The sequence below is a fragment of the Fundulus heteroclitus genome, chromosome 24 (genome assembly GCF_011125445.2).
Source record: "Fundulus heteroclitus isolate FHET01 chromosome 24, MU-UCD_Fhet_4.1, whole genome shotgun sequence".
Taxonomy (NCBI): Eukaryota; Metazoa; Chordata; class Actinopteri; order Cyprinodontiformes; family Fundulidae; genus Fundulus; species Fundulus heteroclitus.
The window spans coordinates 10,483,718-10,502,381 of record NC_046384.1 but is presented as its reverse complement, the minus strand read 5'-3'; the positions used below and the strand labels follow the sequence as shown (position 1 = coordinate 10,502,381).

Sequence of the window (18,664 nt, the reverse complement as noted above, 5' to 3'; positions counted from 1 at the left end):
TGATCTAAGATAGTAAAGTAAAACATATTTGATATTATGGCTAACTATTTGCTGTGGTTTGTAATTATACGGTCTATATTTTTATTAGTGTTTGAGTTATTACTATGTGTATTATTCGTAGTACGTATTTATTAGTATGGAAAACTGATATTGATTGTTATTGTACTTTTTAAATTACTCAACCGATAATACATTATTTAGGAATAACCTTTTTTTTTATTAATGTATTAAACTTGACAATAATTCTATTTTTTTGCCAATTTATCAATCGTTTGATTTGTGACGGTAGCCTATAGTAAAAGCAGTACTAAATAATTACTAATACAAATATTTTATATTTGTTTGCTTGAATATGTAAATTGCGTTTGCTCTCTAAACCGATTGTGTTGCTAATCTAAACGCTCGAGGAATGTAAGTAAACAACCTCTGTTTTCTGGAAAACATGAAAAACATTGGTATTGATTCGGTTTGAATAACTTCAAATATTTTCTTAATGTATAAAAATTCATTTGCGTTTTTAAAATGCGTTTTAAAAGTAACATTTTATTAAAAAAAAAAAAAAAAAAAAAAAAGCTTTTAAAGCGCCGTGTTTGTGTCGGCCATGTGTTTAGTGGCGCATGTAACTGTTACCTGGCAACACCGTGTTGTCGGCTTGTCATTCAGAACCATGAAACCCTCTATGCGCCGCCCCCCATGGAACCAGCACCGGTGTGCGGAGGTGCCGCAAAGGAGCGCTCCCGTCGGTAATAGCCGTGTCCAATCAGCGGCGAGGATGGTGGCGAAGTGTGTTGTGTGCTGAACGCTACGAGCAAGGCTAGACAGTCAGTATGGCGGAGGGGAGCAGTGTGAGCGGCTCAGAGGGGCTGGAGAAGCAGCTGCAGAGCCTGTTGAGCCGCTTCTCCGGGGACGAATCCGGGGCTGACAGCGAGCTGTTCTGCGCTGATTTCTGCAAGGTAAGCGGCCGCTGTGGTGTCACGGCACCGGGCTTGCTGTCGAAGCCGAGAGCCCTGATGTTAGCCGACTCCCCTCCCCCAGAACTGCATTAGCAGCGGGGCTAGCTAGCATGTAGCCGCTCAGACGTTGGCTCTTTGCTCTCCGTTTTTTTGTGGTTGTTGTTGCCAGAAACGCGTTAAACACGTTTCAAACTACGGACGCATTGTTCCAGCCGCACACCGGGAGGATGCAGTGAAAACGTCGCGGCTGGCGTGGCGGTTTAAAGTTGACACGGAACGCTTTCTGTTCAGCTAACCGGGCTGTTGGTGTTAAGCTAACACTTTAGCCAACTCAAAACGCACCATCAAGTTAGTTGTCTGTTGTTTTCCACCTGCCCAGTGCACAGCGGCTATCAACTAATCTTCACTTTTTTACCCAGATAACCACGTTTAATCCCCTAATTTTGAGTTAATCGTGCGTTTTGTCGCGCAGATTAGCCTCGACATTAGCTTTAATTGACAACAAGTTCACTCGCAGCAGTTTATAACGTGTTACGAACGCTGGTTATATGCCCTCCAAACCCTGAAAACTGCTCAGTGCCACTACGTTGTTTACGTAAAACATTACGTATTGCTTTGACATGCAAACATTTACTACGTGAAGAAACAGTAAACGATTTGGTAAATCATTAACTATATAAGTGGCATAAGACTGTCGTATAGAAGAGATTTGTTAGTAGAATGGTAATAACTATCTTTTTGAAGTCTTGAGCATGTCTTCCTCTTAGCTTTCCATCAATATCACAGAATACAGCTTTATAGGAGCAGCCATCTTCTCTTATTTCTCCATCTTTCTCTCTTTTTATGTGTCTGTACGTTTATATAGTTATACTTTGAAGGCTCCTTCCTACTTGATTGAATGAAAAGCACTTTAAAATCCAGATCTGCCATAGTTTATAATATTTTTGAGAGTAACTTTATTCCGTTTTGATTTTATTACATTTAGGATCTGCGTCTGATCCATTCATGGGGTCCGTTAAGCAACAAAAATGTGTTTTCCAAGAATAAAGCAGCCATATTTTTTCAGGGATGGACTCAGGAAGATGAATTTTTGTTTCCAACAAACAGACTATTGGTGATTTGCGACAATCAAAGCAAACTGTATGACATGTAGGACATCTGAAAATGAGAACGTGCTGTATTGAGCGTTAATGCTCATAATAATCCAGTTTAGATTAGGGCTGGACAATATAGAATAAAAGCATATTGATAAAATAGAAATCCTATAGATTGAAATCGATAATTATCAAAACAATTCAAAATATAAATTTTAAGTGCAGCCTTGGCCCTTTTATGCTGTTGCTTAATGACCTGTTTTTAACTAAAAGGATTCAAACTCAACCCTTTATTCAACCAACTTTTTACAAAAACTGTAAGTGTTAAAAAAAAAAGAATGCGTGCTCTCTGAACTCTCTGAAGGCTGATGGAGCTTTCCTGCGTTTGTGATTGGTTGGGAGGATGCATAATGGGCTGGAATGCACTGTTCTTTTATTAAACTTTTTATTGACCCCCTATTTTTTATATTGAACTGTACGTCCATTGATCGATATGTTGTTATTGAATTATCGTCCAGCCCTAATTTAAACATAAAATCATCCTCAAATCAGACAAACGTTCTCAGTTTATTGGAGTAATCGGGGCACCATGTGAAATAAACAAATGCATCTTTTTTCAGTTGTAACAAGTGAAAAAGGCCGCATTCATCCCATTAAATTCCGCGCTCCAAACACAGGCGATACTAATTCTGTCGGGGGTAATTCTCTGTCATTTTTAAGTGTTTCTCTTTAACGAACGGCCGTGTTCCACCATCAGGACAGACTCCGTCGACGTCTTCACGGCCTGCAGACGCTCAGCGCTCCTGACTTTTTAGTGCAGCCATCCTCAGAGATTAGGTTCGTTTACAAAACGCAGAAACGTTTACCAAGGCAGGTAAAAATATGTGGGGACTCTGAGCGCTCTCACCTGTGTGACTTTACCTGCGTGCGAACCCAGGTGACTCTGAGCTGAAAGTAAAGGAGCGACGATTCACTTTAGGAGAAATATTAAAGGCAGCCACATGCCTGGCAGACTCTCTTTAGACATCTTAAACTTCATAGTCGAGAGCACTTATTGGCAGACTCCTACATTTCCCCACAGCAGACACCCAACACCCACCTGTGAGTCCGAGGTGCATTGAGGCTGCAGGAGCTTAGAGTCACAGCTGCCTTGGAGACTTCTTCGTGCTCGTGAAAAATTGTCCCCATATTTGGCGTATTATGTGGGAACCAAGAGACAGAAGCAGCTCAGGATGCGATCTGGTGCTATTTAGAAAGGCTAATTTTAATAAAATGAACCGTGATCATGCACAGACGTATAATAGTTTACGGCATGCCCTGACTATGGCGGGGCGGGGCGCCCTCCTTGTTGAACGGTAGGGGAAACACTGGGTATGTTTCTGTAGATATCAGGACAGCATCAGTCGGTTCTCGTCCCCATTTCTCTGAACGTTCAAGATAGTCATGGCCAGCTGTGGGCCTCAATGGTGGAGGAGCTCCATCAAATTGACCAAAAATATCAGTAGAGACACACAGATCCATCTTTTTTTCTGATCCAGTAGCGATACCAGATCCCCAGCCGATGTTACGGTTGACTGAATGAACCTTACCGCCATGTTTGTGCTGTTGAATCTGCCAACTTTGTCACCTCACAAGTTTCCAAAGAGCAGACTGGGCTTCTTCTGTGGTGCTCTGCGTTCGCTCCTCGCTAGCTGCTGGTGACATAACCAGCGTCATAAACGTAGAAATGAAGCGACTAGATCTATGCGACCTTATTGCTGTGTGTGGTATTAATAAAAATAAAATAAAAAAAAGAAATGACTGGAGCGCCGTCATTCATCCGATATCCGATCCAGCTGATTGGTCAATATCGGGGCCGATATCCCATCTCTATAGATTAGTGGCACTCAGTGCATGAATGGAACATCATGGTCTACCAAATACTACAGGCAAGCAGTCTTTTGTTGTAATTTTGCATATATTGATTATATTGTGCTGATCTAGATGGATGGTTTTACTCTTTCCATTTTGTGGGATGACTTTAGTTTTATGCAGCAATAATCGTAACATTGATGCCTCGTCTCAATGCACTCCTGTATCGTCTGCAACCTTTTCAATCCAAAGAGCCATTTTGGCCCCAGTCCCCCTGAATAAAACTCATTTAAAGCTGAAAATGTTAACGACCTTTACAGTAAAGACCACTTAGAAATCTTCATAGGTGTCTGCTGTAGGAAATTTGTTATCATCTATAAAGAAACTCTGTTTTATTAATGGGTTTTAGATAAAGGAAAACATTGGACATTTGCAGATGAGTGTGGTTTTTTTTCTTTGGGATGTCAATATTTGTAAAATAAATAAAACAAAAACAAACAAACCTGATGACAACGAGAATAAATCCAGAAAATAAAACTATTTCTGGTATTTATTTATTGTTCCTAGAAAACAGCTAATTGTTTGAATTTCCTTATTTGGGAATTCAAAGCAGTTATTCCATGGGGGAAAAAAATGTAAAAAAAAAAAGAGTAATTTTTTTTTTATCTATATTGAAAAAAGGATTAATTGTTTCTTTTCATTCCCATCCCGACGTTAAGAGTCACTTTGGGCCCCGGGGCCGCGGGTCGTAGACCCCTGGTGGAGTCAAGCTGACGGCTTCTGGCTTCAACGCATGAGTTAAAATCAGGTTTCTGGATTTAAGGAAAACTGCGGGGAGGCGAACATAGATTTCTATTGTTGTTAACAGACAAAACGTCCAGAGAATGAAAACACTGGTTTTGTCTTTTTATACCAAGACGGTATTAAATAATTTCAGATGTAAATTATTACAACCTTTCTGCTATTTTTAAGCTTTAACCCTAATTAATCAACAGTTGGCTTGAAATAAAGACGGCGCAGCCATGTTGTTTTATAAGCATTATTTGTTTTGGGGATTACCTTTTTATGAACAATTCTGGCCGTAAAACTGGACGACACATTGGTCCAGTGAGCAGTTATCTTATTATGTGACATCTGCTTGTTTCATTCAGGTACAAAATACGCGTAATAGCCTAATTGTCGGTGCAGCCAGCGTCTCTATGTGGGTTGTTAAAGTGAAGTTGCTGCGGTTTCTAAACAAACGGCAGCGTTGTTTGGTGGGAAGCGGTCGCCGTCGCCCCTTTAAGGCCTGAGATCAGCCCTGTTGTCGTTCTTTACCAGTCTGCTGGACCTTTACCTCTAAAGTCTGTTTTTAGTTTTTGTTAGCGACAAATGTTTCATCCTAATAAAGTGAAACTTATTCATTGAACACAAACAGGCTTTGTTTAAATCTCACTTGTATCACAGTTTTCTGCACAAACCTGACTGTAGATAAAGCAGAAATCTCAGCACTTGAGTTCTCTGCGTTTCTACTTCACCGTCGTTCTTCACGTCACCGTGGTAGCGACTGTTGGCGCAGATTTAAAGGTGATTTCTGATGCAAACTTCTTGTCCTCCTTGTAACGGAGCAATAATTTATTATTTTAGATAGAAAGAACTAAAAAAAAAAAAAAGTGTAAAGAACTAAAGCGGGTTTGCTGCTTCTCTGGATGCTTTTGTGCTGGTCGTCAAGCTAACAGCAGCTAGCGTTAGCTTATAGCGTTAGCATTTTATTTTTCACTTGTATTTTATTGTTTTTAAAGATATAAGTTATAACAAACAGCGTTCACAGAACAGGTGGTCAGTTGTCATTAATATATATCGCCAATATTTTCCAGAAAATCTTCATATTTTGCTTGTTAGAACCTTATTATAACAGAATATCTTTCCACGCTGGGGATTTTTTCGACAATCACGGCTTGTTCTGGTGAACCGGCGGAGCTCAACAGCCCCACCTAGTGGTGACATTTAGTGCGTTGCTCCTTTAACGTTTGTGTTGGCCTGCTGTCTGTTCCCTCTGTGCAGGCGGTGGAGGAGCATGCCTCTCACTGGAGCGTCCCGCTGCCCCAGCTCAGGATCCTCCAAATAGCTCTTCATCACTTTTCTCAAGCCTCAGCCTTCCTCCCGACAAGCTGTGACTCTGTGCAGCGCACCATCAGCAGCCTGGCTCTGTAAGTACACCACGCCATGTTCGCTGGTAGCCGTGCTCTTCCTCGCCGTTGGTCGAGACTTTCTTGTGTTTCCTGGGGCTGACTGATAGTCTGACATGTGCAGACTGACGTATCACCTCCAGAATGATTAAACTTCATTAATGAAGCCCTTTTGTTTATTCGTTTCTAAGTAAAGAAGCTTTATTCAGAATGTCAAAAATGAGAAATGAACGTTCTGTAAACAATAAATGAAATAAAAACTCATGAAAAACACCAATATTTTAATATCCTAATTTAAATTACTTAGCCTTTCTTTATTTTCCTAAACTTTTAAATAAAAGTTGCAGCTTTTTTCAAATCATCTACATGTTGGCTGTGTCTCAACGACTTATAAGTCTTTTGATGAGCTAACAACAAACTGACCGGTTTCTTCCCAAATAATGGCCCTGTTCAACTATACATATAGTTCATCTAGGGTTGCTTATATTAAACATTTCAGACTAATTTACAGCCTTGTAAGCACAAACCTGTCAGTTTGACTCTTGCTTGCCCTTAATTAATGCATAATAAACATTTATAAATGAGTTACAAAGTGTTTACAGATTAATTAACATATCTATAAACTATTTACTAGCCATTTATAAGGGGAGCCTTATTCTAAGATGGTTGTCATATTGTAATTATAATTTTTGCTCTTAAATAATGTTGCTGTGGCATCAAAAACAGCATCAAGTATGGAGTATTTTTCACAGTTTTAAGTTTTAGTACCCAATTTGTGATCAAATATTACCCCTGATTGCCAGTTGGGAAGTCCAAAACATGTCTGGTGACAGACGTGGGTTCTGGTTTTAAAGGTACATAGCCACGTTATCTGACATTTTTTAAATTTATACGTCAGTAGCTCACTCTGGTTGCAGATTTTTCTGAAACATCACGTCCTGCTGACTTATTAGTTGTTATTTTTGGTGTTTTTGCTCAATTTGTTAGTAAATAAAGCCGTTTGTGTATATTTATAACAACAATGGAGGTACGGTACTGAGCATGTGCAGCAGGGGATAAACAAGGAAGTGGCTAACGGCTATTAGCATCTCCCAGCGAAGTGTGGAAACAATGAAGAAAGCACAAAGAATATGATTTGAAGAGGGAATAATCGGGGAATAAAACTTTTCTCTTCTACCACGTCTTGCTTTTGCTTTTTTTTTTACCGATTATCTGAACAAATAAACTAAATTAGCAGATGAGTAAACTGCTCTGATGTCGGCGGGTCCCCAGCTCCTCAGAGCTGAAACACTTTTAATCGCCAGACGCTTCATCTGCGTTTTAAAAGCGGCCGACAGGGAAGAGGGGCAGCTCAGAGGGATGAGAACCGTTTAAAGTTCAGTTTCTGTGAAATGAATCATTTTAGACGGAAACATTCAGTTTTCAACAGCATTGTTAAGTTATTTTAGTCCTAAGATCACAGGGATAAATGGTTTAAGCCATGAAGACATTAAAACCTTCACAGTAGCAATTTTTACACATCTAAAATATATTATATAGTAATTTATTTTACCCCTAAAATAAGATGATTAGATATAATGTACTTGAAATAAGATGAGTTCCTATTTTAAGTGCAAAAATGTTATTCCATTGGCAGATCATTTAAACTTGCTGCTCAAATCAAGGACAAATACACTGATTTCAAGAAAATGTAACTTCCTTTTAGCTCCCTTTTTTGCAGTGTGACGTCTTTAATTGCAAAGGAGTTTTAAAAGAGGCTGCTCTGCTCTTTCCACAGGAGCGTGTTTGAGCTGCTGCTGTTTTTTGACCAGAAGGACCAGCAGGCGCTGGAGCATTTCACCGCCACATTCCAGGTGAGACGCAGCTTAACGTGGATCCACACCGCGGCGACACCGAGCGCTCTGAGGCCCTCATGTCCTCAGATTTACTCCTGTGTGCCTTTTGGTGCTGTTTGGTCCTGCTGGAGACTATATAGGGAAGCCATCAGTCCATTTATCAGTGTTGGTGCCAAAAGGTTTATTAATTTTATTGTTGTGGGGCCATTGAAGAGCAAAGAAAATTAAATTTCCTGCAAGAAAAACAACCAGTAAAATGTTCCGATTTGATTTATTAATAGTTACTAAATTAGCAAAACAAAAGACAGTTTTCCACGATTAAGGGCCTAAAGTCATGAGATTAGAACTTGGATTTTCTCTGACATCTAAAAGGCAGAAATTTCTAAGACATTCTGGCATCTTTGGTCCCAAAGGTCTGACTTGATAATCTCAGAATATAATCTAATAGTTTTTAATATTGCCAATTAATGTCCCTTTTCTTTCATATCCATGTTTTTTCTCATAATGTGTCAAATTTATTTCAATATTTCTATGTTTTTTCACTCCTAGTTGTTAACATAATGTTTTTTTTTATCTATAATAACCAAATGCTTGCTTGTAAAGATGTATACCCAGTGTTTCCCTCAGTCAGTGTGAATACAAGCTGCTTTTGTCCTCCTTCCCTCCCAGGAGTCTCACGCAGTCTTAGCGAAGTATGAAAACGTTTTTTTACTCCACGTGGAGCGTTTACTCCGACATGGCGGGCCGTGGGCCAACGCCGCCTTACAGGCCATCCTCAGCGAATCCAGTTTACCTCAGGATGAAGGTGAGCGCTCGTTTCTTTCCAGCTCACTCTTTTGACATTTGAGTGTTAAAAAAAAAAAAAAGCCTCTTCTTGGTTTTCCCCTCAGTGGACGGTTACATCAGCTCCGAGCCGCCCGTGTTCCTCGACCTCCGCGTCCGCTACCTTACCTCCTGCGGGCGCCACAGCGAGGCCGCCGCCCTGGCCAAGCGTTGCGCCCGGCATCCCGCCGCGGGACAGCTGCTGTTCTTCCTCCAGGTCTACCTCTCTTGGCTTCTGAGGACGGCTCGGCACGACCTGCTACACGACGAGGTGACCGGGGCTCCGTCTCAGCAGTGTTGTATTGTATTTTCAATGTTTGGTTTAGTTACTCGTTACAAAAAGAGAGAGAGAGACTCACGCAAGTGTTTTGACCCCACCTACTAATTGACTGCGACAAAGTCGGGACTTGCCTGGCCTTGTTCATCAACACTAACAGGATAAGAAGCTGGTTCAGTGGTAGGGCAGGTTAAATTAACCTTGTGGTATAGGTAAAGCATCTAATAGCAGAGTCCTAATTTTCTCAACTAAATGATAACCTGCAGGTGTATCTATTAGCAGGTTTACCACTTCCTGTAGTTTAACTAAACCTGGTTTATCACTTCACCATGTTCTTAGTATACACCCCCTGGTCTAAATTTTGCCTGCACTTGGTTGTGTACAATTTTAAAGTGCATAGCACTGACCTTACTTGAAGAAGGAAAACTGAAAGCTTACAAAAATGTTGTATTTTCTGTCTAAACTTGGTCTAAATTTCTCCTGAACTTGGTTGTTTATATTATTTTAAGTGAATTTGACCTTCAAAGTTTACCAAAATCTAAAAAATGTCATTCAAACTGCATTTGCTTTGTTTTACTTTTTACTTTTATTACATTACTTGAGTACATCTATTTTTACAGTAATTTTCATACTTAAGTACAAGACATTTCAGATACTTTAAGACTTTTACTCAAGTAACATTTCAGTCAGTGACTTGGACTTTTACCAAAGTCATATTTTGGAGAGGTACCTATACTTTTACTTGACTCCGAGATTTCAGTACTTTATACAACACTGCGTCCCAGCCCGTCTCTTCGCTTTCTCCTCTTTTTTATTTATTTTTTGTCCCCTCCCTGCGTCTTTCAGGTGGCCGACGTCGGCGGTAAAGACGCGCTGCATCTCATCTGCAGCTTGGAGCGGGAGGTCGGCGACGAGGCGCTGCTGGTCCTCAGCACCTCCGTGCTGTCCCAGCAGCTGCAGCGGGGAGACCTGCACCACCTCTGGTAGGGGAGGCGCTCTTAATTATCTTAATTATCCATTCGCTCTTAGCGGAGCCGTGCTGAGCGTTCCTCTGTCCGCAGCGACCTCGTCCTGGTGTGGACCAGCCTGCACAGGCGCGTCAACACGTCCAAACGGGCTCTGCTGGAGGCGTGCCGTCAGCTGATGCTCTCCGCCACCAACGTCAAGTCCATCTTCCCCTTCATCAGAGCCGTGCTGGAGGAGGTAAGCCGGGGAGCTCGTCTCCTGTCAGAAACCACGGGGTTCCGTCACGGCCGACTCTTTCCCGTGTCTTTCCCCCCCGCGCAGGTCGGCGAGGACGGCGTGCAGTTCTGCGTGGAGCTCTGCGCCAACGCTCTGAGGTCTTGTCTTCCGTGCGACGTCCTCACCAAGACGCTGATTTATAAAACGGTGGCCGGGCTGCTGCCCAGCGACCTGGACGTGTGCCGGGTCTGCGCTCTGCTCGTCTTCTTCCTGGAGCGCTCCGTAGAGTCCTATAAGACGGTGTACCTCCTCTACATGCACCCTGACCAGGAGTACCACGTGGACGACAGCCCCATCGGGAACAACGTTCGCTTCGAGACGCTGCAGGTAGTTTTTAATGCACCTTCTGAGGAATGCGCCTCTATTACTAATGGGTGACGGGTCTGCACAGGGTATTGCTGATACCGTCTCCTCAGATAGTTTTATATTTCTGACAGGAACTGGGAGCATGATGATTAAAGATGATTAAATTAATACTCTGGTCCAGAGGGACGTGAAAAACAGTATGGAGAATCATTTCTTTCTAAATTACATAAATATATTCCTTTATGAATAAATTATCCATCAAATAAATGTTCCTGTGCAATGAAAACAGAAAAATATCTTCAATAAATACAATATTAGTTTATTTAGTAATTTATTTACGTTTATATCTCTTTATTTAATTAAAGTTTTATTGGTTTAATTTTTTATTTATTTAAAAATGTATAATTATTCCAAGATTTATTTATTTATCTCATAATGGAATTTTATATTTTTGACAGGAACTTTGAGCGTCATGAGATGATTAAATTATTACTCTGGTCCAGAGGGACCTGAAAAACAGTATGGAGAGCTGTTTCTTTCTAAATTACATAATTTAGAAAGAAACAAATTTAATAAAGGAATTTATTAATTCCTTTATTAAAATATTCTGAATAAATATTCCATCAAATAAATGTTCCTGTGCAATAAAAACTGAAAAATATCTTCAATGAATACAATATTATTTTATTTAGTAATTTCATTGGGTTTAATTGATCTTTATTTCTTTATTTAATTGAAGTTTTATTTGTTTAATGTTTTATTCATTTAAGGATATACGTAATTTTTCCAAGGTTTATTTATTTATCTCATAAGTGAATTTTATTTTTTGACATTTTTACTTAGTAAAGCTACTTTATGTATTTCAGACTTTTTATTTTTTAAGTCAGTTTTTATTTCAGACTCTATTTCATAGATAAAAATAAACAGAAAAAGTTAAAACATTTTTGGAAAAAAAATATATATATAATTTTATTTGACATTTATTTATTTGATGGCATGTTAATAATTTATTAATAACCGGATTTGTTTATTTATTTAATTTTGAATCAAATGGCTCTCCATACAGCAGATGTTTCTGGGCTTAAAAAGGACAAAAAGTTTTATTTGGCCCCGGTAAATTATATTTGTGGTTCAAGTTGAGAAGGACTTGAGTGTTTAGCACAGCAGTGGTAGTATGATGCTATGGGACTGGTCTAACATGCCCATTTAAATGTTTTTTTTTTTTTTTAAGAAATAAAATCCATGCAAACTATATTTTATTTCATCGTGTAAATGCAGCATAACAACAGGGCTGGGCCTTTATCGTATAAATTTAACGTTATCTTGAAAAAAGAGTTTGGGTTTATCTTGACAACGATAAATTTCAATTAGTAATGTCTGAAAACAGCAAAAACTGTCAGTGTTGGTCTTGTTTTGTTATTTTCTCCACTGTGTCTCCAGAGCACCAATAAACTTCAATACATTTAAAAATATTAATAAAAGCTGTAATTGTGTGCAGTTTAGCGATGTGTGTTGTGAGTAGGTGCTATATAAATACAATTGAATTGAATATATGTTAATATATATATATATATATATATATATATATATATATATATATATATATATATATATATATATATATATATATATATATATATATATATATATATATATATATATATGTATATGTATATATATATATGTATATGTGTCATTATTAATTGTGTTTTGATTTAAGGGCAGTATTTGTATTTATGGGGCCATTATTGACATGAAGTCACAGCCAGAAAGTTACCTAAGAGTCTTTCATTATCACTTTTTTATCAATATCACAATAAGTAACAGAATAAATGGTGTTTATAATTTAATGTTCATGTCACGTCCACCGACATAATCATGAAAGAAAACATAAACTTGACGGGGGTCATCGACGGGAAAAAAGAATCCAACCTTCACTTGGTCATTAATAATTTGAATAATAAGAACAAAATGCATCAAATAAGGTGCTCGATGTTTGCAAACAGTGGAATAGTGGGAGATTTTATGTGAAGTGTTGGTTTTCTAGCACAGAAAATTGGGCCTCTGACCTAATTGTAGAAAGATTTAACTCTTAATTTCTGACCCTAATTTCAGAATAATGCAACCTTTACAACCCGCATCTCTTTGAAGCAAGCCTGTTTTTATAGTATACTATAGGAAATATGTTTTATATATTTTTTTTAAATTAAAGATCAACAGTTTATATTATTTAACCAACAGTATTTTTATGTTTAGGTTTAATGCATTTTCTTCAATTGGACATTTGATTTTTATAGCAAATGGCATCAAAATGAGGAAAAAGCAACCTAATGACAAAAAGATACTTAATTTATCTAAAGTAAAATATTCTACACACAATTAGTTTTTTTCTTTCTGGAAATGTTATGCATATATTCCAGAACTAAATGCTAATCCTAAATGCATACATTTAGAAACAGTTTTTGGTCTTTAAGAGTCAGAGCTGTTTTAGTCATAATTAGGAACCTAATTGGTCGGTTCTCTGCCTTTTCCTCTGCAGGTCTTGAAGAAGGACCTGTACTTCGACCCGGAGTTCTGGAACCTCATGGCTCTGCGGACCAGCTGCCTGGAGCTGATGAGCGAGAAGGTGGTCAGCGCCGCCCTGGAGGAGATCATGGAGGACAAGTGGATCTCCAAGTACTGCACCAGGAGCTCCGCCCTGCGCTCCGTCTGCCAGAGAGGAGCCGCCGCCAAGAGGCGTCGCCAGAAGGAGGACCGCTTCTGTAAGAGAGATTCCACCGCCGCGTCCAAGCGCTTAAGGATGGACGCGGAGAAGCTGCGGCTGAACAACCACGCGCTCAGACGGCGAGGCGGCCAATCGCGGCGGGAGGCCTCCGCGGCGCCGCTGAGGCGCTCCTTCTGGCAGCTGGACAGGATCCACGGCAGCTTGACGCTGCGCTACGACGAGCACCGCCGCACCACCAGGTTCTCGGAGCGCAACCTGCCCAAGCGCAAGATCAAGAAGCCCAAGTGGCTCCTGGAGGACTCGGGCACGCTGGAGATCGTTCCCCTGAAGATGAAGAAGAACGGGCTGAAGCAGCAGAGGCTCCTCCGCTCCTGCGTCATGAAGAGGCCCCAGAGGCCGCCGGTGAAGAGCGCCGCCAAGCTCAAGCCGCCGGCCGGCGCTCCGCCGAAGGCGAAGGAGAACGCCGAGCGGCAGAACGGCTTCCCTCTGGACGCGGAGGCGCTGGCGAGCCCGCCGCACGCCATCCTGGAGCTGTCGCTGCCGGACAACGAGCTGCTGGAGACGTTCAGCGACGACGCCTGCAGCAAACCCAGGAGGCTACCCCAGGTGCTGCTCTACAAGCCCAGGCCTCCCGACGGCCCCCCGCCCGCCAGGACGGGCCACGGCAAGGAGGTGGTGCTGAGGGCGCGGGACGGCGCCACCTTCGCCCAGCTGCTGCACTGCTACGCGCGCCGGCAGAAGGGCAACGGCTCCAACCTTCACAGCTCCGTGTCCACCATCACGCGCTCCTCGGCGCAGGTCAGCCCGACTAAGGAGTCGGAGCTCTGCGATAGGCCCGTCCCCAGGGAGCGGGGGCCGCACGCCGCCGAGACGTCTCCTCAGAGCGCCGCGGAGCAATCCTCCGCTCACCCTGAAGCCGAGGCGGCCTCGCCGAACGCGAGCGGCGCGGAAACGTTCGAGGAGCCGGCCGTGGAGATGAAGGTCACCATCGCTTCGCCGGCGTCAGTCCTGGACAAAGTGTCTCCAACGAGAGACGCTGCAGCCTCACACTTCTCAAAGGCGGCGAGGAGCCGCAGGAAATCCACAGATGACACGGCGCCGAGCTCCATCAGCGGCCCAGACGGCGTTCTCCTCTCCCCGTCAGAGGACGCCGCTCTCATCCACGCAGAGCAGGAAGTCAAGTCGGCGGCAGACTCGGCTCCTTCCTGTAGGTCCACAGAATCGGACGCTGCGTCTGAGCAGGAGACGGAGCAGCAGCGCGTGGCCAAAGGTCTGCGGGTCAAAGATGCTCCGGCTACCTCTAGCTCCACCACGCAGGAGCAGGAGGCGCCTCCAGTGGACGCCCCGGTTAGCAGAGCGAGCGCCAAAGCTCAGGACGCTGCTTCAGAGGGCTCCGAGAGCAGCGAGCCCGCGGAGGCGGCGCCAGAGACGGAGGAGTCCCGGCTGGAGCATCACTGCAGCTTCTGCAGCAAGCTCTTCACGGGGGCCCGCGTCGTGGAGCACGCCATGTTCCACTTCCGCCGGGACGAGTGCACCTTCTGCAGAACCGCCTTCAAGGACGACCTGCTGGCCATGATGCACCTCTCCGACCACATAGAGAAAATGAAGAGGCTGCGGGCCGAAGAGGCCGCCGCCGCCGCTGTCGCCACGGCGACGCCCAGAGCGAAGGCGGCTAACGAGAGACCCAGGAGATCTGCAGAGGCTCCTCAGAGCTCCGCAGACGCAGCCGAACCCAGAGCCTTAAGGTCCGAGCAGAGGCAGACGAGTGGAACGCCTTCACAGGAAAAACAGGCGTCCAGGCGCGGCGCGGGGGAAGCAGCCGTTCTCAGGGTCAACGGACATATCGGCAGGAAGGAGAAATGCGAAGCGCTGAAGAAAGATCCGGAGCGGGAACGTGTGCGGCAGCGTCACAGAGCGTCTCAGGACGGCAGGCGGCTCAAACCCGACGACGTGACGACGGGTAAAACCACCGAGGAGTCGCTGACGTCGCCAGAAGACGGCAGGAAGAAGAGGGAGTCGTCACAGCTGAAACGGGCGGAGCCAGAGCGGGCGAAGGCGGAGCCGCAGCGGAGGGTTTCCTGTCCTGTGAAGAGCTGCTCCTGGGCGGCGGACCTGCTGAAGAACCGGGTCAGCCTCCTCTACCACGTCCTGGACAACCACGGCGGCGACGCCACGCCCCTGGAGCTGGCGTTCCGCGTGGGCAACGGCAAGTGCGGCATCTGCATGAGGGTGATGTGGAGCTTCGAGCACTTCCAGCACCACGTGGAGCGCCACCGGCTCGCCCCCCGCCACCCCTGCCCCCACCGGGGCTGCGGCGCCCGGTTCAAGAGCGGCAACGAGATGAGGCGCCACGCCAGGAAGCACAGCCCCCTGCAGGCGGCGTGCTGCCGGCCCGGATGCCCCCGGCTCTTCATCTGCCTCTGGGCGCTGAACCTCCACGAGAAGGAGCACTACGGCAAGTCGGCCGAGCCGGAGGGGAAGAGAACGCAGAGCTCAGAGGGCGCCGCCAGGTTAAGAGAGCGAGAAAGAAACGCCGCTCTAAGTAGAGATGGCGCGTCCAGACGGAGAAACAGAAGCACAGAGTCCGACTCGTCTGAGGAAGACTCCTCCTCTCCTGCCCCCATGACCATCAACCTCAGGCTGAGGCAAACCAGGAAGCTGCAGCCGCCAAACCCGGCCGCCAACAACCAGAGAGGCGTCTCGTCCTCGCTGAGACACAGACGCCACGTGAAGAGCCGGCTACGGCTGAGGAGCGTCAGGATGGCCACCAGGAGTCTGAAGAGGAGGCGCTGCCCTCCGAGGCTGAGCAAAACCGCCAGGACTAAAGGAGAGGAGGCCGACGGGAGGGGATCAGAGTCCAGGCGGGTGGCGAGGAACCAGGTGCCCAGCAGGCCTCAGGTCTCCTCCTCTAAGCAGCCTGGCCTCCCCAGACAGAAGCAGGCTGCTGACAAGAAGCCGCTCAGAAACCACGCCGTGCCTTCAGAGTCTAGCAGGTCAAAGAGAAACAAGGCCGGAAAGGTTCAGGAGCACAAAAGGGCCGCCGAGGCGCGCCACAAACCCAGCGCCGCTTCTAGAAAGACTCCAGCTAAAGCTGAACGTCCCGCTAAAAGCCGAGCTTCAGCCGAGGCCGGCTCCTCTAGCCCCGCGCCCGCCGACCCAGAGGAGCCGGCGGCAGCGAAAGCAGAGGCGACGTCGAAGACGGCGGCCGTCAGGAGGGAGGAGAAGGCCGACGTCCTGCCAGAGAAGAGGAGGCTCAGTCAGAAGGCGAAGGAGAAAGAAGCAGGCAGCAACGAAAGCGCTAAAATCCCCCCCAAGTCCACGGTGGAGGCCAAAGACCCGGACCGGCCGAGCAAAGCTGCAGGAGCAGAGGGCATACTGAAGGGATTAAAGAAGCTGATAAAGAGCACTCTGGACGAGAAAGGAAAGAGGAAGGAGGCGTCTGACGCCTCCTCCCCTCCATCCACGCCGCCCAGCGTTTTGACCCCCGCTCCACCCGCAGCCCCCGAGCCGACCAAGCCGAGCGCTAAGAAGACGGACAAACCCAGGAGGCCGAACTCCTCCGACAAGTCTGAGAGCAGCAGGGCCGCCAAGAGGAGCAGAGAGGTTGATAAGGACAAGACGAGGAAGGCGGCCAAGAAGAAGCGTGACGAGGCCAGCCAGCCGGCAGCCGAGGCGTCTGCCAGACCTGAGCAGGCAGACGCTCCTCCTCCTCCTCCTGGGGCAGACGGCGCCGCGTCTGAGGCGCCGTCTGCTGACAGGACGGGATGGACGAAGGACGTCAGGACGCCGTGTAAGAAGACGCTCGCTGCCTACGGCAAGAAGCCGTACCTGCGCCTGCCGCCCACCGCCTACCTGGACGAGAAGTACACCGCCATGCCGAAGCGCCGGAAGGAGGCGCCGCCCTGCCCGTCCAGCCGCGACGTCCCCGAGTCGGCCCGCCTGGAGGCGGCGCTGCAGAGGCACCGCTGCGCCAAGTGCTTCTCCACGTTCAGGAGCGCCGAGGAGCTGCAGAGCCACGGCCAGCAGCAGAAGTGCTCCAACCTGTTCGGGTTCGACTCCGACGACGAGGGTGAGTGCGCTCAGCCGCCGTCGTCGTTCCGCCCGCCATCGCCGCTTCATTTCTGCTCTGCTGTGGTTTACAGGCAACAGCTGAGCCGGCGCCAAAGGAGCTAGCGAGGAAACCAGAGCATCGATCGCACCTCGACGAGTCGGCCCACAACTGAACAGGAACGGACTGCAGAGCGCCGGCGTGGAGCGGACGCGCTGCCCAGAATCAACCTCTGACCGGGTGGAACGGTGGCCCTGAAGCGGCGGCGCCGGCCCGTATGGAGACGAAACCAACGCGTGAAAACAAGGCTACGCACGGCTGGTCATCAGGGACACCGGCTGCTTTTTGCACTCCTCTCATAGGATTTTCCAAGTGGTTTTGTCCTCATGTTTGAAGGGCCGTAGCATTAAAAGTTCAGTTTTATCACCATAGGGTCACAATTTAGACTGAGTCTAAGTGTAAGGTTGCTGTATCAGTCTTCTTTAAGAGGTATTTTAACGTCTAACTCTTGTTTAAAAACTAACTGTATTTCTTTATATTAAAAAAGAAAAAAAAGGATCCCTATGAGGCTGGTTCAGCTTCATTCATGCTGCTTGTCCTTGCAGTAAGTAACCAGTAGGGGGCGGTGTGCGCCAATCTTGAGCTTCTCATCCAGGTGACCTCTTGTTTTCCTGCTAAGGCTTTATCGGCCGCCTGAACGCTTTCTGACACGCTAAAGCTGCTCACTTTTTATTTCCCTACGGTGTTCACCCAAGAAATGGCTTCATTTTTTTAAATTATCTTATTGTGTAATTTAACGACTACAATAATGACCCACACAATGTGCCAGTGTCCTACTAATTTATCATGATTGTTTTCTCTTTTTTATGTCGATCATGCTTCACGTTTGAGTCCGTTTTCTGTCCTATTTGCTTTTCATAGCATATTAGTGGCTTTTCTCCCTCCGAGTCGCATTTCTTCTCCAGGATTACGTCAAACGAGCTCCGAGTGAGGCCGCATGCGTCACAGGTTTTATTTATTTGCTTTCTTTTCTAAATATATAAATGTATATCTTTTGTAAATATCCGAAGAGTTTCAATGGCTTATTATATAAATGCAGGAGCCGGGTTTATATTTTGTTCTTGAGGACGGGGGGGGTGGGCGAGAAAAAATAAACTGTTTCAAATTGGCCTTACCGTCTTTCAGAGCTTTATTTTATGTTCTGCACAGACTTTAAGGCAAAGTCTTGCTGTAACGGAGCTTTTAGATGAGAAGAGTTTGGTGTAAAACGTTGAGAAATCTGCTAAGTTTTATAGATACTGATGTGTGACTGTTGCCGTTCTGGATTTAGGTGTTATTGTAAT

General features: G+C 45.4%; 1 protein-coding gene across 2 annotated transcripts; it reads left to right on the top strand.

Moving 5' to 3' along the window:
* The first annotated feature begins 756 nt into the window (after positions 1–756).
* LOC105917408 (microtubule-associated protein futsch) lies at positions 757–18,491 on the top strand. Of its 2 annotated transcripts, XM_021310409.2 has the most exons (11): positions 757–953; positions 5,942–6,087; positions 7,844–7,919; positions 8,571–8,706; positions 8,792–8,994; positions 9,847–9,983; positions 10,062–10,203; positions 10,288–10,569; positions 13,088–16,936; positions 16,967–17,342; positions 17,416–18,491. In XM_021310409.2, the coding sequence occupies exons 1-11, from the start codon at positions 828–830 to the stop codon at positions 17,424–17,426; spliced, it is 5,484 nt and encodes a 1,827-aa protein (XP_021166084.2). In that variant the 5' UTR covers positions 757–827; the 3' UTR covers positions 17,427–18,491. The 2 variants fall into 2 exon arrangements, with proteins under 2 accessions (XP_021166084.2, XP_012707657.2); XM_012852203.3 differs by having other exon boundaries at positions 13,088–17,342.
* The last annotated feature ends 173 nt before the right edge of the window (positions 18,492–18,664 follow it).